Below are 19,474 nucleotides of genomic sequence, written 5' to 3' on the forward strand. Positions count from 1 at the left end.
AGACAGGGTCTCACTTTGTCATCCTCAGTAGAGTACGCTGGTATCACAGCTCACAGCAAACTCACTTGGGCTCAAGCGATCTTCTTGCCTCAGCCTCCTAACTGGGACTACAACAGACGTCTACCAGTACGTTTACGCCCAGCTGTTTTTACAGACCGGGGGTTGGCTCTTGCTCAGACTGGTCTTCAACTCCTGAGCTCAAGCAGTCCACCTGCCTCGGCCCACGCTCAGAGTAGATTGCGACTGTTCTTGATGTTTGCTAAAAAAGGTGGTATTGTGGCCTACCTATAGTGTTTAGAAAAGCAAGACATGAGGGGGCTTGAAATACCACTTAGTGTACCTCCTGGTCAGCTCATCTAAGTCAGGAGCTTTGCAAACCACGGCTGAATCCCGTTGTCTATGGTGGTGACATAGGCGGAGAGTGGGCAGGGTTGTCAGTGCCCCGCCTGGCCTGGGATCGCCTATGCGCAGCTCCCTCAGAGCTCAGGGACCATGTGGGGGTTGTAATTGGTCTCTAGGCCACACCTAGTTGTCGAGTGCTGCTGCTGCCTGAACATCTCCCAGCCCTACCCAGATTGCCGGAGCGCGCAGGCCGACCTTCGGACACCAGACCAGAGAGGAACTACGGAGCCCCGGTGGTGGAGGATTTTGTAAACTTTGCCAAGTGAGTGAGATGGGCAAGAAGGAAGGTAGTGGCTGGCATTGAGGTGTCACTGGGCAGAGTCGCAGGGCAGGTGAAGAGCTGGTCTGGTGAGGTTATCAGGGTTGGGGCGGATGCACAGAGCACGGTGGGGACGCTGAGTGCAGGACAGGATTTATGCCCACCTCTGGAACCCCTGGCTGGCCAACGGCAAGTGATCCTCCAACTCCGCCAAGGCAAGCCTCGGGCGGGGGGTGGGGGAGGCCCAGAGCTGCAAGAGGGCTGGTGGTGCCTTTGCCCCAGGGGGCTCTTCCCTTCCCCGCTTAGGCAGGGCCGCAACTGGGGCTGCAGCCTGAGCGACGAGAAGAGGGTAGACGCCTCCGCCAGCTTCAGCGGCGCGCATGGCATTAAAAATGCAGGAGGTGGTGAGAAGAGAGGGCTGGGGATTAAGACTGGCGTGGCAGCGGGCGGGGAAGAGCCGACGTTGGCTTCTCCCTCCTCAGAGCCCAGCTCAGCCGAATAATTAGGGTGACTTTGGGTTTAGGCGAGAGAGGTCTCTAATGCCAGTGCCGTGTCTCCCACGGTTTCCCGTGTTGAGGTCCAGGACCTCCTAGGACAGGCCGGCTCGGCCGCGCAGTCCTCTGCGTGCTTAGGGGCTCCCGGTGACTCCAGCGCAGGGCAATGCCGGCCTCGTCCACCGTCCACGTGCTGCAACTGCTGCGGGAGCTGCTCGCCTTCGTGCTACTCAGTTACACTGTGCTCATCGGGGCGCTGTTGCTGGCGGGCTGGACCACCTATTTCCTGGTGCTGAAGTGACAGCGCCAACGCGCGCTCCCCGCCCCCACCCCCAGCGGGGGAACAGAGCCGGCGCCACTCCCGCCCCCAGCGCACGGCTGACCAGAGAACTTCGTGCCTCACGCCCGACCCGAGACCACTCTCCAGCGTCGGACACCCGACTCTCAAGCCGAGAGGCCGCCCGGCCCCGCGCTGTAGGTCCGGCAGTTGGGCCCCCAGCGCACCCGTTACAACCGTTATCCTCAGCTCCGCCTCCTCTCCCCGTTTGCCCAATCCCAACTGCTTCCTCTGGTCGGGGGGGTGGTCATGAGTCCCGGTCAGCGGAGAAGGGGTCGCGCCCCGCCCTCTGCCCACGAGTTTGCGTCACTTCCGGCGTATGCATCCGGCGTCCGCCCGCCGCGGGATGGCGGCTCTGAGGAGTTGGCTGTTGAAGGGCGTAGCCGCCTTCTTCAGGTACCTAGGCGGCCGCGTAGTGGGCAGGACCAGGGGTGCCCTGGGGATCGACGTAGAAGCGCTGTGGGCCGGTCCGCGGGACGCTCTTGGTTTGACTGCTTTTTCCTTGTCGGACGAACCGGGCCGCAGAGTCACGCCCTGGTCAGAAGTCTGAGGGCACCGACCCCGGCATTCAATTCCCGCGTTTCTTTCTCTTCAGTTTCTAACTCCTAAAAACAGGACCCCCAAGTCTCGGGGCCATTTTGGGGCCGGCCAGCTCCCATTAATCCCGCGAGCCCCCGAGGAGAGCTGAGGGAGAGGGTTGTTAGGGGACGCTCTTCCCGAGGGCGGGGGTCCCCTCCTAGCGCCGCACAGCCCCTGGGTCTTTGTGACCGGGCCTGTCTGACACACTCGGAACCCGGGAGTCCGGAGCTAAATCCTGCCCGGGCATCAGAGTCCTAAAAGGCTTGAGGTTAACATTTGAAACTTCCCGGCGTCTGTTGAAAACCCCGCTCCCCGGTTGGCTGTGCCTTCCGCGAGTCACACCGCGCCCCGCTGCGCCCCGTCTTCTGGAGGGCACCCTCGCATCCCGCTTTGGGTCGTGCTAAACCGAGTGTGAGTGTCCAGTCCCTGTGAATAGAGCCAGGGGTTCGGACGGGGGGTGGTACCTGCTCGTGTTTGACTCGTGTTTCTAGGTACCGACGCTGTGTTCCTGTCGTGGCTAACTTGAAGAAGCGCTGTTTCTCAGAATTGATAAGACCATGGCACCAAACTGTGGCGGTGGGACTTGGTGTGGCCTTGTGTGCAGTTCCTATCGCGCAGGTAAAGTGCTGTCGGGTGTACCTTGTCCTCGTGAAGTCTCACGTGGGCAGTGAAGTATCGGACAAGCTCCCATGCTGTTACCAAGGGCTCTCACCCCTTCCCCACGTGATAGTCTTTCTACTGTACCCGCACCTTTTCAAAGTTGAACAGATATATTGATAATCCTAGTGATTGTCTCATTAAATAGAAACAGCACATGGAGTTATTTATTGAGCGTTTATTTTTTTGTTTGTTTTTATTTTTTGGCCGGGGCTGGGCTTGAACCCGCCACCTCCTGCATATGGGGCCGGTGCCCTACTCCTTTGAGCCACAGGCGCCGCCCCCTACTGACCAGTTTTTATGTGGCATACACTGAGAATGTAAGGGTGAGCAAAACAAATTTCTGTCCTCATAAAACATTCTGGGGAGATAAAAGGAGAAAATATAAACTGTCAATTGGTGGTAAGTGCTGTGAAGAAAACAAAAAGGATAAGCGAATAGGCAGAACTGTGAGGAGATTTTTTTGTTTTAGTTAGGGGTGGTCTAGAAAAGTAACTCTGATAAGGTATATAGAGAAATGTTCTGAAAGAATAAGCCATGATTTTATCCGGTGAGGGGACAAGGTCTTGCCAGGCAGAAGGCACTCAGAAGTGCAGGAGTCAGCCAGGCACAGTGGCTCACTTGGAGGCCCAGACAGTAGGATCCTTGAGCTCAGAAGTTCAAGAACAGCCTGAGCAAGAGCCAGACCTGTCTCTGCTAAAAATAAAAAAATCAGGGGTTGTAGTAAGCTTCTATGGCCCCAGCTACTCAGGAGCCTGAGGAGAGAGGGTTGTTGCAACCTCAAACTCCTGGGCTCAAGCAGTCCTCCTGTCTCAGCCTTAGAGTCTTGGTGTGTCTCCAGCTGGAATGCAGTGGTATCTTCATAGCTCACTACAAGGCAGGAGGGTGTCCAAGGCAGGAAGATCCTAGAGCTCAGGAGTTTGAGACCAGCCTGAACAAGAGTAAGACCCTATCTCTACTAAAAATAGAAAAAAATAAGCCGCGTGTAGTGGCAAGTGGCAGTAGTCCCAGCTACTCGGGAGGCTGAGGCAGGCTTGCTTGAGCCCTGGAGTTTGAGGCTGCTGTGAGCTATAAATAAATAAATAAAGCCTTTCATAGTTTCTGGCCACTTAATACTATATATTTTGATATTTGACTATGATGCCTTTGGCACTCTCCTGAGTCGACAGAGCATAATGAAAAGGGTACATACTGCAGAGAAGATTTGGTTTGAGGTCTAAATGTTTGATTATTGGGGAAAGTTACATAACTATTTTGAGCTTCTATTTTATCATCTGTGAAAAAAGAAGTGGTAATCCCTGAACAGTTGTGAGGAATAAAAGAAAACATATTATAAAATGTAGCACATTATGAAGACTTATCAGAATATTTATGTCAAAATTAGCTTCTTCTCTCTTTTTTTTTTTTTTGTAGAGACAGTCTCACTTTATCGCCTTTGGTAGAGTGCTGTGGCATCACACTGCTCACAGCAACCTCCAACTCCTGGGCTTAGGTGATTCTCTTGCCTCAGCCTCCTGAGTAGCTAGGACTACAGGCGCCCGCCACAACACCTGGCTATTTTTCTGTTGCAGTTCAGCCGAGGCTGGGTTTGAACCCACCACCCTTGGTATATGGGGCCGGCGCCCTACCCGCTGAGCCACAGGCACTGTCCCAAAATTAGCTTCTTTTTTTTTTTTTTATTTTTGTAGAGACAGAGTCTCACTTTATGGCCCTCGGTAGAGTGCTGTGGCCTCACACAGCTCACAGCAACCTCCAACTCCTGGGCTTAAGCGATTCTCTTGCCTCAGCCTCCCGAGCAGTGGGGACTACAGGCGCCCGCCACAACGCCCGGCTATTCAAAATTAGCTTCTTATAAGCAGAGATAACATTATTCTTCCCCTTTGTAGCTCTTCAGTACAAGGTACATAATATTTAATAAATTGATTCAATATAAATGTGATAAATAAAATTCTTGGTTTGGTCATGTATGAAAAGCTATTTCTTGACTGTTGCTTTCAAGATGCAATGATTCTGGTTGTTTATACTCTAAATAGCAAAATCAAGACAGAACATAGAGTAATTAGTTTTTTTGTTGCTTCTGATATAATCAAATACTGCTCTGCTGAGGAGGAAAAAGGCAGAGTGGGGATGGCCTATCATTACAGTTGCCAGTATGTAGTCAAGGTGGCCACAGTTCCTTAACTCCTGAGGTAGTTACACATGTGTATATCGATCTTTTCTTTGTTAACCCTAATACCTAAGGTCAGAGTGAAGAGTTCCCACCTCACTATACTGCTCATTCTTTACAGAATTGTTCTTCCCCCATCGACTCATTTACTTTTCAGACTCAGCTTAATCCTTATCAAATAAATGAAGCCTTTTCTTTTTTTTTCTTTCTTTTATTGTTTTTGTTTGTTTGGGGTTTTTTTTTTTTTTTGGCCGAGGCTGGGTTTGAACCCACCACCTCTGGCATATGGGGCCGGCGCCCTACTCCTTTGAGCCACAGGCGCCACCCTGTTTGTCGGTTTTTTTGAGACAGAGTCTCACTATGTTGCCCTTGGTAGAGTGCTATGGCATCATAGCCCACCGCAACCTCAAACTCTTGGGCTTAAGCAATCTCTTGCCTCAGCCACCCGAGTAGCTGGAACTATACGCGCCCACCACAACACCTGGCTATTTTTTTGTTGGCAGTTTTCATTGTTGTTTAGCTGGCCTGGGCCTGGTTCGAACCTGCCATCCTTGGTGCATGTGGCCAGCGCCATAACCACTGTGCTACAGGTGTTGAGCCAAATGAAGCCTTTTCTAAGCTATTAATTACTCAGCATAGAATTGATTTCTCCCTTATGTGTGCCCCACTATACCCATGTAGACTTCGTAGAGCTTCCATTATACTTGATAGCATTCATTTTTGTAGTTCTGTTACAACTTATCATCCTGCTTTCCCTGCTCCTGCCTGAAATCTCTGAGCACAGAGAATATCTCTTATTCATCCTTATATTTCAAGCATCTACCACTATGTTAATGAATGAATCATAACCTCATGAATTTGTGGATTTATAATTAGCATTTCGTTTGTTAAATTTTTATTGTTAGAGACAGGGTCTCTGTTGCCCAGACTGGAGCACAGTGGCACCCTCATAACTCAGTGTGATCTTGAACTCCTGGGTTCAAGTAATCCTTTTACCTCAGCCTCCTGTGTAACACACCCAGATAATTTTTCTATGTTTTTATAGAGATTAAGTGTATGTTGCCTAGACCGGCCTCAAACTCCTGGCCTCAAGTGATTTTCCCAGCTTAGCCTCTCAAACTGCTGGGATTATAGGCATGAGCACCACATCTAGTCACACTTATTTTATATAAAAAAAAATACTTTACTTTTGGGAACAGAATGAAAGCAGGTAAAAAGCAAAAAGCATACTCTGGAATTATTTCCCTATATTGTCTTAAAATAGCCAAAATAAAGCCTTAAAAAAAGTTAACCTAAGAAGTATAGGGCAGGGGCGGCACCTGTGGCTCAAAGGAGTAGGGCACTGGCAGGTTCAAACCTTGCCCTGGCCAAAAACTACAAAAAAAAAAAAGAAGTATAGAGCAGTTGCAGCTTAAAGCACCAAGTAACATGAGAATTATGTTTTTTACTTGGCTGTCTGTAACAGTTCTCAGCATGAACTTTAGGTTAGAAGTTGAATGACAATGTTTGTTTTTCAGAAATCAGAGCCTCATTCCCTCAGTAACGATGCATTAATGAGGAGGGCAGTGTCTTTGGTAACAGACAGCACCTCCACCTTTCTCTCTCAGACCACGTATGCACTGATTGAAGCTATCACTGAATATACTAAGGTATGTTTCTTATTTTAAGTCTTGATCTTCTAAACCAGAGGTTAATAAACTGTGGCTCACAACCAAATCCAATCCAAAGCCTGTATCCAATCCAAAGATCTTATTTTAGTGGAACATAGCCAGGTTCATTTGTTTATGTATTGTCTATAACTGCATTCAAGAGTTTGAATAGTTTCAACAGAGGCTCTAAAACCTAAAATATTTACTTACTTTCTGGACCTTTACCAAAAAGTTTATTGTGCCCTGATCTACATCACTGGTTTTTAGACTTTTTTCAGAAAACTTTTTTTTTACAGAAAAATCTTAAATGTGACAACCAAGTGTATAAAATGAGAGCCAAGCTGATCTAGTTCACTGAAGGATAAACGGATCCAAAGTCCATCACTAAAGGCTTCTCTGTGAGGACAATTTAAAGAATAGTAATCTAATAGAAAAAGAGAGTATGTGGATAACCAAAATCAAAAGTATTTAAAGGTTAGGAGGCAAGATGGCGGCGGTGGTCGCTCTCTCCTTGAGGCTCCGCTTCCCAGCAACCCTTGGGGGATCCTGCCTACAGGCCTGTCGAGGAGTCCAGACAGCTGCAGCTCCAGCCCCCCGGATCAAGAAATTTGCCATCTACCGATGGGACCCAGACAAGACTGGAGATAAACCTCGTATGCAGACTTACGAAGTTGATCTGAATAAGTGTGGCCCTATGGTATTGGATGCTTTAATCAAGATTAAGAATGAAATTGATTCAACCTTGACCTTTCGAAGATCATGCAGAGAAGGTATCTGTGGCTCCTGTGCAATGAACATCAATGGAGGCAACACTCTAGCTTGCACCCGAAGAATTGACACCAACCTCAATAAAGTCTCAAAAATCTACCCTCTTCCACACATGTATGTGATAAAGGATCTTGTTCCTGATTTGAGCAACTTCTATGCACAGTACAAATCCATCAAGCCTTATCTGAAGAAGGATGAATCCCAAGAAGGCAAGCAGCAGTATCTGCAGTCTATAGAAGATCGTGAGAAACTGGATGGGCTCTACGAGTGCATTCTCTGTGCCTGCTGCAGCACCAGCTGCCCCAGCTACTGGTGGAACGGAGACAAATATCTGGGGCCTGCAGTTCTTATGCAGGCCTACCGCTGGATGATCGACTTCACAGAGGAGCGCCTGGCCAAGCTGCAGGACCCCTTCTCTCTGTACCGTTGCCACACCATCATGAACTGCACCAGGACATGTCCCAAGGGTCTGAATCCAGGGAAAGCTATTGCTGAAATCAAGAAAATGATGGTAACCTATAAAGAAAAGAAAGCTTCAGCTTAGCTGTTTCTGTGCTAAACGTGACTTGTAACCAGCTCAGAGCTGAACTTAATTTATATCTGATTTGAGTTCTTTAAAGAATCAATCATGGGGCGGCGCCTGTGGCTCAGTCGGTAAGGTGCCGGGCCCCATATACCGAGGGTGGCGGGTTCAGACCCGGCCCCGGCCAAACTGCAACCAAAAAATAGCCGGGCGTTGTGGCGGGTGCCTGTAGTCCCAGCTACTCGGGAGGCTGAGGCAAGAGAATCGCTTAAGCCCAGGAGTTGGAGGTTGCTGTGAGCTGTGTGAGGCCACGGCACTCTACCGAGGGCCATAAAGTGAGACTCTGTCTCTACAAAAAAAAAAAAAAAAAGAATCAATCATGGCTTGATTTTCCATGAACACAGCATATATAATAAAAATTTTAAGAAATAAATAAATGTTATTCTACTTTATTAACAAAAAGTATTTAAAAATTTCAATTATTAACATTTATTTTACCTATATTTTCTACTAGTTTTTTTTCTCAACTTTGAGCTTTCCCTTTGCATTGTAGTCTCTATGTCTGAATTGCTAAAAAGCTTTAAGAAACAAAAAAGTTGCAGTTTGGCCGGGGCCGGGTTTGAACCCGCCACCCTTGGTATATGGGGCCGGCCCCTTACCGACTGAGCCACAGGCGCGGCCCAAGAAACAAAAAAGTTTATAGGTGGAGAAACTAAGGTCCTGGAATGATGGCTTTACTTCATACGATAATAGTAAAACTTGAGAAAGTCAGAGGACTAAAGAGCCAGTTTGCTCTAATGAGACTTCACCTCCTTGAAATAGAAATCTCATTAATCCTGATATGCTTCATTTTACTCACATTTATTTATTCTATATTTGTAGGCTGTTTATACCTTAATTTCTCTGTACCGACAATATACAAGTTTACTTGGGAAAATGAATTCACAGGAGGAAGATGAAGTATGGCAGGTGATCATAGGAGCCAGAGTTGAGGTAAGCAAAAAGTTATTAGACATGTCTGTATTAATGTCCTACCTCCTTGTATTATAGTATCTAAATTACTAAATTATATCTAATCAATCTAACCAGTAACTGTTTTCTTTTCTTTTTTTTTTTTTACCAGTAACTGTTTTCTAACCCTACTTTGAGTAAGTCCATTTACATGTGTTAAACCTCTTCATGTTGTCTGAAGCACTTTGCTTAATTTGCAGATGACTTCAAAACAGCAAGAATACTTGAAGCTAGAAACCACTTGGATGACTGCAGTTAGTCTTTCAGAAATGGCAGCAGAAGCTGCATACCAAACTGGTAGGTTAAAGTTTTACTTTTTTACTAAGGAGATGCCAGCTGAGTTTCATCTTTTTCTAAATTGAGAAATTATATTAGATTATCTGATTGATGGTCGGTTGTGGCTCTAATTTTGTAAGAAATTTTTCCCATTTTGGCTTGGCACCTGTAGCTCAGCCACTAGGGTGCCAGACACATACACTGAAGCTGGCAGGTTCAAACCTAGCCTGGGCCTGCCAAACAACAATGACAACTACAACCAAAAAATAGCCGGGCGTTGTGGCAGGTGCTTGTAGTCCCAGCTACATGGGAGGCTGAGACAAGAGAATCTCTGAAGCTCAAGAGTTGGAGGTTGCTGTGAGCTGTGACACCACGGAACTGTGCCAAGGGCAATATATGGTAAGACTGTCTCTAAAAAAAAAATGGCAACACCCGTATCTCAGTGGGTAGGGCACCAGCCACATACATTGAGGCTGGCGGGTTTGAACCCAGCCCAGGCAGCTAAACAACAATGACAACTACATCAAAAAAATAGCCAGGCTTCGTGACGGGTGCCTGTAGTCACAGCTACTTGGGAGACTGAGACAGGAATCACTTAACCCCAAAAGTTTGAGGTTGCTGTGAACTGTGACACCACGGCACTCTACCAAGGGCAACCTAATGAGACTCTGTCTCAAAAAAAGACTGTCAAAATTTTTTCCATTTCGAATATATTAACATTTTATTTGCTCAGTAGGAAAACAAATAGCCATGTACAGCATATCAGTAGAAGTTAGGTTCCTAATATCTTGAATAAGAAAAATAAAACCATTGCCATTGAAAAATCTGATTGCTTCCAAATAGTTTTTTTTTTGCTTTGCTTTGTTTTTTATTGCTTCCAATAGCATTTTTTTTTTAATAATCCAGGCAATTTATTAAGTCACAGAATGACAGAATTGGATGAGACCTGGAATCATAGTGAGTGGCAAAACTAGGAAAAAATGTGGAGTATTTATCTATTTCAGGTTTTCATAAGTACCTTTAATTTAATCCCTATGGTTCCTATGATGTTTATCTTTCCTACTTTAGAGATGAAGAAACTGGGGATTAGATGAGTTAAGTAATTTGCATAAGATACCTTGGTATGATATATAAGCTGTTTAATTGAGATTCACTTGAGTTGGTCAAATTCCAAAGTCAAAACTAGTAGTCAAGGCAGTGTCCTCTGCATCTCTTAGTGCCTCAAAAACGAAAATGCAGTGATTTATTCACCAGTTTTTTGAACATTATTAACTATCCAGTGAGCTTGAGCTGAGTGGTTTTTTGAAATGTATTTTGAGGAAAACCCTAGTTTAAAATCTTACCTAATTGGTTTTAAACAGGTAGGCTCACAGAAATTACAGCCTAGAATCAGCTCTTACTAAGAAACTGGTATATAAAAATAACTTTTGTTTTCTAATTTCAAAATAGCAGACTAGCATCTAGCAGCAAATCTTTTTTTTTTTTTTTTTGAGACAGAGTTTCACTATGTTGCTCTAGGTAGAGTGCTGTGGCATCACAGCTCACAGCAATCTCACACTCTGGAGCTTAAGTGATTCTCTTGCCTCAGCCTCCCAAGTAGCTGGGACTACAGGCGTCTGCCACAACGCCCCGCTATTTTTTTGTTGCAGTTGTTGTTTAGCTGGCTTGGGCTGAGTTGAAACCCACCGGCCTGGGCGGCGCCTGTGGCTCAGTGAGTAGGGCGCCAGCCCCATATGCCGAAGGTGGCGGGTTCAAACCCAGCCCTGGCCAAACTGCAACAAAAACAAAAAAATAGCCGGGCGTTGTGACGGGCGCCTGTAGTCCCAGCTGCTCGGGAGGCTGAGGCAAGAGAATCGCGGAAGCCCAAGAGCTGGAGGTTGCTGTGAGCCGTGTGACGCCATAGCACTCTACCAAGGGCAGTAAAGTGAGACTCTGTCTCTACCAAAAAAAAAAAAAAGAAACCCACCGGCCTCGGTGCATGTGGCCAGCGCCATAACCACTGTGCTACAGGTGCCGAGCCTCTAGCAGCAAATCTTAAAAAGGATTTTTCTTTCTTTTAAGTAAATGAGTATTCCATAACCATACTGAAAAAGAAAAAGGAATTCTTTTTGTGGGGACAGGGGGATGAGACAGAGTCTCACTCTGTCACCCTGGAGTGAGTGCCATTGTAGCCCAAATAATCCTCTTGCCTCAGCCTCTGGAATACCTGGGACTACAGGAGCCCACCACAACACTCATCTACTTTTTCTGTTTTTAGTAGAGACGGGGTTCTCCCTCTTAGTCAGGCTGGTCTTGAACTCCTGAAGCAATCCACCCACCTCAGCTTCTCAGAGTGTTGGGATTATAGGTGTGAGCCACTGCGCCTGGCCAGAAAAAGAATTCTTAGTGAACTAAAACTTCAAGAATCAGAGATTCTCTGGCTCAGTGCCCATAGCTCAGCGAGCGATTAGGGCACTGGCCACATACACCGGGGCTGGCAGGTTCAAACCCAGCCTGGGCCTGTCAAACAGCAATGACAACTACAACCAAAAAATAGCCAGGCATTGTGGCAGGTGCCTGTAGTCCCAGGTACTTGGGAGGCTGAGGCAAGAGAATCGCTTAAGCACAAGAGTTGGAGGTTGCTGTGATCTGTGACACCGTGGCACTCTGTCTCAAAAAAAGAAAAAAAAAAAGAGATTCTCAAAGTAGGATTGGAACAAAGAATGAAACAACATTAAGTGTGAAGCAGCACTGGTATCACAAAAAGGTGGCAGTGGGGTTCTCAGGTGCCATACAGGAAGATGTGTTGAGCTGTATAACATCAGGAACCTCCCCTGACAGCCTTCACCACTTGCCTCAGCAGCCTTTGAAGTGAGAAAAAAGGGAGAGAAATGTTATAAGCACTATCTGGAAAAAAAAAAAAAAAGAAATTTTCCCAGAACTAAATGAAAGGGCTCTCAAAAGTTCTGAAAAAAAAAAATTTTTTTAAACACAAGTAAAATTATATTACAAAAAGTCAGAAGAGCTGGGTGCAGTGGTTGACTCCTGTAATCCTAGCACTCTGGGAGGCCAAGGCGGGTGGATCGCCTGAGCTCACAAGTTCGAGACCAGCCTGAGCCAGAGTAAGATCTCATCTCTAAAAGTAGTGAGGCATTGTGGTGGGTCGCTATAGTCCCAACTACTCGGGAGGCTGAGGCAAGAGAATCGCTTGAGCCAAAGAGTTTGAGGTTGCTATGGGCTATGACACTACAGGACTCTATGGAGAGTGACAAAGTGAGACTTTCTCAAAAAAAAAAAAAAAGAGAAATCCTAAAAGCTACTAGAAAGAAAAAGGATTACCTAACAAGGAGGTAGAATTAGACATTATTCCTCTTTTTTTTTTTTTTTTTTTTGAGATAGTCTCACTTTGTTGCTCTTGGTGGAGTACCATGGTGTCATAGCTCCTCCAACTAATGAACTCAAGTTATCCCTTTGCCCCACAGTGCCTGTCTAGTTTTTAGAGATGTGGTTTGTTACTCTTGCTTATGCTCCTCTCAAACTCCTGACCTCAAGCAATCTACCTGTCGCTGCTTCCCCAAGTGCTAGGATTACAGGCATGAGCCACACGCCTAGCCAGTGTTATTCTTAATCAGCATCACTAGATGCAAGGTGACAAATCAGTAACCTAAAATTTTATATCCAACCAACTATCATTAAAATTCAGACATACAGGCCAGGCGCAGTGGCTCACATCTATAATCCTAGTGTTCAGGGAGCCCAAGGGGAGTAGATTGCCTGAGCTTACAGATTTGAGACTGGCCTGAGCAAGAGTGAGACTCCATTTCTAAAAATAGCTGGATGTTACAGTGGGCACCTCCTAGCTACTTAGGAGGCTGAGGCAAGAGAATCGCTTGAGGTCAAGCGTTTGAGGTTGCTGTGAGCTATGATGCAATGGCACCCTACCAAGGGTGACAAAGTGAGACTCTGTCTCAAAAAAAAAAAAATTACCATCTACATATACTTTCTGGAAAAACTATCGTATAAATAGCCAGGCATTGTGGGGGGGCGTCTCCAGTCCCAGCTACTCAGGAGACCTAGGCGAGAGAATCACTTGAGCTCAAGAGTTTGAAGTTGCTATAAGCTATGACACCAGGGCACTCTACTGGGGGCAAGAAAGTGAGACTGTCTCAAAAAAAAAAAAATAAGGTAAGATATAAGAATAACAAACAAAATGATAAACAAAGTAAAACTTTTCAGAAGTTCTGAGTGTAAAACAGATTTTTAAATATTCAAACCAGCTTGGGGAAGAAGTAAAATGATGCTATGCTTTCTTATTTGGAAAGAAGATTAAACACTACCATAGAATTAGTATGAGTAGGGGAACGAGGCAAAGAAAACTTGATAAATTCAATTGAGGTAGAAAAAGTTTTAAAAGAAAATGAGAAAGTACAAAATAATAGAAATAATTTCAAACATCAGTAATTACAATAAGAATAGATTAAACTTATTAAATGACACTAGTGGATAGGGTCCAAATTAATAAATGGATCAAAAAATATTTACAGAGGCATTCCTAAAATAACGTAGCACAGGAAGGTAGAAAATTATACAAAGATAAGCTGAACAATTACAGAAACCTACCTAAAAAGGCTCACAGAACAATATCAGTAATCAGAGAAAGGATTTAAGGCAAAAAGCAATAAATAGGACAGAAAATAATTCATCAAGACAGTATCAATCATGAAATATGTATCTAATAAGGCAAAAACTGATAGAATTACAAGAAGAAATTCAGTGTGTACATCTCAGTGGCTCACAGATTAGGAAGACCAAGTATTAAAAATTGGGACAGAATAATTTTTATATATATTAACCAAATATATATATATATATATATACTGAACATAAAACTTTGCCCCCACACCCCCCAAAACACATAATCTTTTAAGATGCAAACTGTGAAAAAAATGATTTTGTGCCAAGTGACAAAGGAAGATAACCAAATCCTTTACTACATTCGCTGACCCTCAGGCCACCACCAAAAAAATTCCTTACACCAAAAAATTTTAAAAACATGTTTTTTGTGTTTCTTTAAGAGACAGAGTCTTGGGCGGCGCCTGTGGTTCAGTGAGTGGGGCGCCGGCCCCATATGCCGAGGGTGGCGGGTTCAAACCCAGCCCCCACCAAACTGCAACAAAAAAATAGCTGGGCGTTGTGGCGGGTGCCTGTAGTCCCAGCTGCTTGGGAGGCTGAGGCAGGAGAATCGTGTAACCCCAAGAGTTACAGGTTGCTGTGAGCCGTGTGATGTCATGGCACTCTACCGAGAGCGGTACAGTGAGACTCTGTCTTTACCAAAAAAAAAAAGAGACAGAGTCTTGCTGTGTACCCCAAGCTGGGGTACACTGGGCCACTCATAGCTCATTATAATCACCTCGACTTCCTGGGCCCTAGCTCATCCTCCTGCCTTAGCCTCCAGAGTACCTAGAACCTCAGTCATGCCCCACCCATGCCTGGCTAATTTTTTAAATTTTTTGGTGTAGATGGGATCTTGCCATTTTGCCCAGACTGTTCTCAAACTCCAGGCCTCAATAGATTCTCCCATCTCAGCTGCCAAAACTGCTGGGAATCAGAGTTGTGACCCACCTTGCTTGGCCAAACTACATTTCTAACTAAGTTATAAAAAGTGAAATAAATAGACAAAAGCAGCACAACAACAAAAAGATAAAAGGTATATGAAGAAATTAAGTAGAAAAAGTTAATCAAAAAGGCAGTCTCTTTCCTTGACAAGATTGAAAAATTAGGCAAAGGTTGGCAAGTATGACTTTTTTTTTCCCTGAGATAAAATCTCACTCTGTCATCCTAGATATGGTGTGGTGGCATCATAGCTCACACCAACCTCAAACTGTTGGGCTCAAAAGATCCTCTTGCCTTAGCCTCCTGAGTAGCTGAGGGTACAGGCACTCGCCACAACTCCCCACCTAGTTTTTCTATTTTTTTTTTTTTTAAGTAGAGACAGATCTCCCTCTTGCTCAGGCTGATCTTGAACTCCTGAGCTCAAGCAGTCCATCCACCTTAGCCTTCCAGAGTACTAGGATTACAGCTGTGAGCCACCACACCCCGCAAGTATGACTTTTTAGAGAAAGAGCATGAGTAATGTCAGAAAGGGCCATTATAGATAAGGATGGATTTTTTTAATTATATGAGAATATTATGACCTTTATATAAATTCCAAATTGGCTCATGAAGTAAAGAATCTACATAAAACCAGTACATAAAAGTTGAAATGGCATTTAAAGATTTTTGTGCCGCTAAGATGGATACCAGGCCCAAGCTGTTTTTCTTGTTTTTTTGGTTTTTTTTTTCTGAGATAGAGTCTCACTGTGTTGCCCTCAGTAGTGTGTCATGGCGTCACAGGTCACAGCAACCACCAACTCTTAGGCTTCAGTGACTCTGTTGCCTCAGCCTCCCAAGTAGCGGGATTATAGGCACCTGCCACAACGCCCTGCTATTTTTATTTTTTAGCCAAGGCTGGGTTTGAACCTGCAACCTCCGGCATATGGGGCTGGCGCCCTACCCTTTGAGCCACAGGAACCGCCCCTGCCCTGCTATTTTTTTTATTGTTGTTGTTGTCGTCATTGTTTAGCAGGTCCCAGCTGGGTTCGAACCCACCAGCCCTGGTGTATGTGGCCGGCGCCCTAGCCACTGACCTACAGGCGCCAAGCCCTAAGCGTTTTTTTGGGAGAGTTTTATCAAATGGTCAAAAGTCATAATTCCTACATCACAGAAAGGGTGCTAGTGTGTAAAAATGGCAACAAGCCTCCTATTATAACTGTAGGAACCAGCATCCTCCTGATCCCAAACTGGACGAAGGCAGTACCACAACTATACTTCAATTTCACTTAGAAGTAAAACATAGGTCTCAAAAAAAAACAGGCAGCGCCTGCTGCTCAGTGAGTAGGGTGCCAGCCCCGTATACCGAAGGTGGCAGGTTCGAACCCATCCCCGACCAAACTGCAACAAAAAAAATAGACAGGTGTTGTGGCGGGTGCCTGTAGTCCCAGCTACTCAGGAGACTGAGGCAAGAGAATCACCTAAGCCCAGGAGCTGGAGGTTGCTGTGAGCTGTGATGGCATAGCACTCTACTGAAGGCGATGAGTGAGACTCTGTTTCAAAAAAAAAAAAGAAAAAGGCTCGGTGCCTGTGGCTCAAGTTTCTAAGGCACCAACCACATACACCTGAGCTGGTGGGTTCAAATCCAGCCCGGACCTGCCAAACAATAGTGACAACTGCAACCAAAAAAATAGCTGGGCATTGTGACAGGCGCCTGTAGTCCCAGCTACTTGGGAGGCAGAGGCAGGAGAATCACTTGAGCCTAGGAGTTGGAGGTTGCTATGAGCTATGATGCCATGGTACTCTACCCAGGGTGACAGCTTGAGGCTCTGTCTCAAAAAAAAAAAACCCAAACGTTCTAGGGACAAATTGATAAAATCTGCAAATCCATACAATGAAATACACTAGCAACAAGTAAACTTTTTTTAATGGGGACAGTCTCACTTTTGCCATGGTGTCATAGCTCACAGAAACTTCAAACTCTTGGGCTCAAGCAATTCTCTTGCCTCAACTTCCCAAGTAGCTAGGATTACTGGCGCCCGGCTAAGTCTCACTCTGGCTCAAGCTGGTCTAGAACCTGTGAGCTCAGGCAGTCTACCCACCTCAGCCTCCCAGAGTGCTAGGATTACAGGCATGAGCCACCATGTCCGGCTGGCCCTTTTTAGTGATTTCTTAATTTGTCAAAAAGAATCTGTGACTTGTGTAGTTAAAAATTTAAATTCATAAAAGGTCTGTACTAAGAGCTAGATAGCTATAAAGGTGATTGTGGAGTTGGATTTAGTAATCATGTTAGCTGCTGAGAGCTAAAGATAAATACTGGGGTTTTGACAATAAAGTGTTGGTTAGTTCAATGCAGACCTGGACTTGGAAGAGAAAGATTCTTTGCTCCAGGGAACTTGACCCGAGGAGGGGCTCAGATGACAACCATAGTGCCCCCAGGCTTTCCTGTGTCCATGTGTGCCCCTCCTACCCTGTTTGCCCGGCTCAATTGTCTCATCTTTTGGCAGGAGCAGATCAGGCCTGTGTAACCGCCAGGAATCACATTCAGCTGGTGAAACTGCAGGTGCAGGAGGTACGCCAGCTCTCCCAGAAAGCAGAAACCAAGCTGGCAGAAGCACAGACAGAAGAGCTCCGTCAGAAAACACAGGAAGAAGGGATCGAGAGGGCTGAGCCGGAGCAGGAGGCCTACCTGCGAGAGGATTAAGGGCCTAAGCCCACTGTCCTGTCTGCTATCTCAGTGCAGTGGTAGGTGCCATCCTGCCCAGGGTTGGCATGATTTTCTGCATAGGGAAAAGGTAGCAGGTCCTACCCTGGCCAATCAGGCTAGAGGCCTTTGTGAGCTGTGAGTGCCTGGCCTCGCCCTCCTGAGGGTCTCAGGCTTGTACTGGACCTTGTTCCTAGCCCTTGGGCACTGGCACCTTTATTAACATCTCACCTCATTCCACGTAGCTGCTCTCTCACCCCCTGATCCTTTTACCTCACCCAAAGTATTTGTCAACCTGGGCCAGAGAGGTGTCATTTTTATCATGCCCTTCAGTTCAGTAGCTGTTTAGCTTCAGTTTTCATCTTATTCACATATTCAAATATAATGTAGGATTTGCTCCTTCTGTAGGGATGTGAGTTTTGGGGGGCAGGGGAGCCTGTCTGGTTAGTAAGATTTGTGAGTGTTTCTAATGCCTTCTCTGGTCTGGCCCCACTGCACCGTAAGGACAGCTTAGGCCAATGAGTCAAAGGTCTGCTATCATTAAGGGAATGAATGTAGGTGTTTACCTGGTGCTCTCAACAGGACTGTTCTAACACTTGCCTCTTGTTTCCTTCTTGCCTTTGAGTTTCTCTGTTGTATCTAAAGGAAAAGAATAAATTTTTTTGCATTTAAAAAAAAAAATGTGTGTCTTCTGGGGCCCTGTGCAGCCTCCCTCCTCCAGACCCCAGGCTGGCAGAGCGCCAGGTGTTACAGCTAGCCCCATAGATTTCTGGCAGCATTTGCTGCAGTTTGGCATACATTCAACACACAGGACAAGTCAGCTAAGGCAGTCTTTAATCAGAGTTAATGGGGGTGAGGGGTGTTTTATAAAAACAAAGGTAACATTTCCTGCAGACCCACAAGGACCAATTTTTCATCATGATAAATTAACATAAGTCCTCTTGGGCTGTTGGTCAACCTACCCCTCGGAGTTGGGGTCTAGGGGCAGCTGCACACTTGAGCCCCTCATCTGTCACCAATGCCCACATGGTCCACATCTCCAGGGGGCTGAGGCGGTGCACCAGCAGAAGCCCCCGGTATAGGCAAGGGTCCAGGGGGTCCAGGGGTTGTTGTATTCCAAATGTCTTGAAGCCAGCATGGTGTGTGGGGCTCACCCCCAGCTTTCTCAGGCACATACCCACAAAGACGTCATCAATGGGGAAGAGTTCTGTCTCTTCTACCACTGCTTGAAGGCGCTGCACAGTGGCTCTGGACATGACATACCCTCCACCCCCAGCATAGGGTGGGTAGTGATGGGCTCTGTACATGGAGGGCGGGATGAAGTATTTGACTTTGGTGTTCCTGTTGGGCAGGGCCTGGCGGATGACATCTCCTACCAGGAGATCCTGGGCTGGGTCCCGGCCATCCAGGAACTCCAGCACATTGGGAACATGGACAAAGACGTCATCATCTCCCTTTAGCATGAAGTTGGCCTGGGGGCAGGCAGCTGCTACCCAGCGCTGCAGGTGCAGCTCTTTGAGTGTCAGGTTGAAGAAATCCTCAGCAAAGTCCCACTGCAGGATGTCATCAAACTCGGCACTCTCATAGGCCAGTAGCTGGGCAGGGGGTGTGGCTCTGGCCACCCCTAATAGGAATATCAGCTTTAGCCCCCAGCCCCTGGCCCAGCCCCCAACCCGGCCCCATGTGCTACGGATAGCCGCTCGTCGCTCCACATGACCAGGCTGTGACTTGATGGCCAGGAGCAGGAAGGTGTCCTTGGAGCAGCTGGAAGGCTCTAGCAAGATGGAGAAGTTTCGGCAGTGGCGATAGGTCAAGAAGAGGCGGTGACGGCTAGGCAGAGACAGGGAGGCATTAGCCACTGTGCGGTTAGGTGGACACTGGCTCTGGCGGGGCCCTGGAGGAGCCCAGAAAGGCTGGTGGGCTGTGGTGTCCCCCGCTGGCTTGGCCTCCTTCCGCAGGAAGAGCAGGCTGCTGAGCAGCAGCACGAAGAGGCTGTAGAGGAGCAGCCAGGCCAGCCTGCGCAGCATTGCAAGTCCCTGCAAGGAAACAGTGGCCTGAGCAGGGCCCTGGCCTGCCTCCT

At 46.5% G+C, this 19,474-nt stretch overlaps 3 protein-coding genes and 1 long non-coding RNA gene across 5 annotated transcripts; 3 read left to right on the forward strand and 1 right to left on the reverse strand.

The window, feature by feature from the left end:
• The first annotated feature begins 441 nt into the window (after window positions 1-441).
• On the forward strand, window positions 442-2,635 carry LOC128583105 (uncharacterized). 2 transcript variants are annotated; one of them, XR_008379379.1, is made up of 3 exons: window positions 442-664; window positions 1,313-1,888; window positions 2,563-2,635. It is a non-coding gene; the product is annotated as an uncharacterized LOC128583105 (long non-coding RNA). The 2 variants fall into 2 exon arrangements; XR_008379380.1 differs by having other exon boundaries at window positions 1,318-1,888.
• DIABLO (diablo IAP-binding mitochondrial protein) lies at window positions 1,790-18,061 on the forward strand. The gene is made up of 6 exons (XM_053586999.1): window positions 1,790-1,888; window positions 2,563-2,689; window positions 6,413-6,544; window positions 8,718-8,828; window positions 9,047-9,143; window positions 17,198-18,061. The coding sequence occupies exons 1-6, from the start codon at window positions 1,812-1,814 to the stop codon at window positions 17,392-17,394; spliced, it is 741 nt and encodes a 246-aa protein (XP_053442974.1). The 5' UTR covers window positions 1,790-1,811; the 3' UTR covers window positions 17,395-18,061.
• LOC128583097 (succinate dehydrogenase [ubiquinone] iron-sulfur subunit, mitochondrial-like) lies at window positions 6,984-7,959 on the forward strand. Its single transcript, XM_053586997.1, has one exon. The coding sequence runs from the start codon at window positions 7,032-7,034 to the stop codon at window positions 7,854-7,856; it is 825 nt and encodes a 274-aa protein (XP_053442972.1). The 5' UTR covers window positions 6,984-7,031; the 3' UTR covers window positions 7,857-7,959.
• Window positions 18,062-18,306: 245 nt separating the features above from the next.
• B3GNT4 (UDP-GlcNAc:betaGal beta-1,3-N-acetylglucosaminyltransferase 4) lies at window positions 18,307-19,426 on the reverse strand. Its single transcript, XM_053586992.1, has one exon. It carries the CDS (start codon window positions 19,419-19,421, stop codon window positions 18,348-18,350), a length of 1,074 nt encoding a protein of 357 aa, XP_053442967.1. The 5' UTR covers window positions 19,422-19,426; the 3' UTR covers window positions 18,307-18,347.
• Window positions 19,427-19,474: the final 48 nt, after the last annotated feature.

Source organism: Nycticebus coucang, chromosome 4 (assembly GCF_027406575.1).
Source record: "Nycticebus coucang isolate mNycCou1 chromosome 4, mNycCou1.pri, whole genome shotgun sequence".
In the NCBI taxonomy this organism is placed as follows: Eukaryota; Metazoa; Chordata; class Mammalia; order Primates; family Lorisidae; genus Nycticebus; species Nycticebus coucang.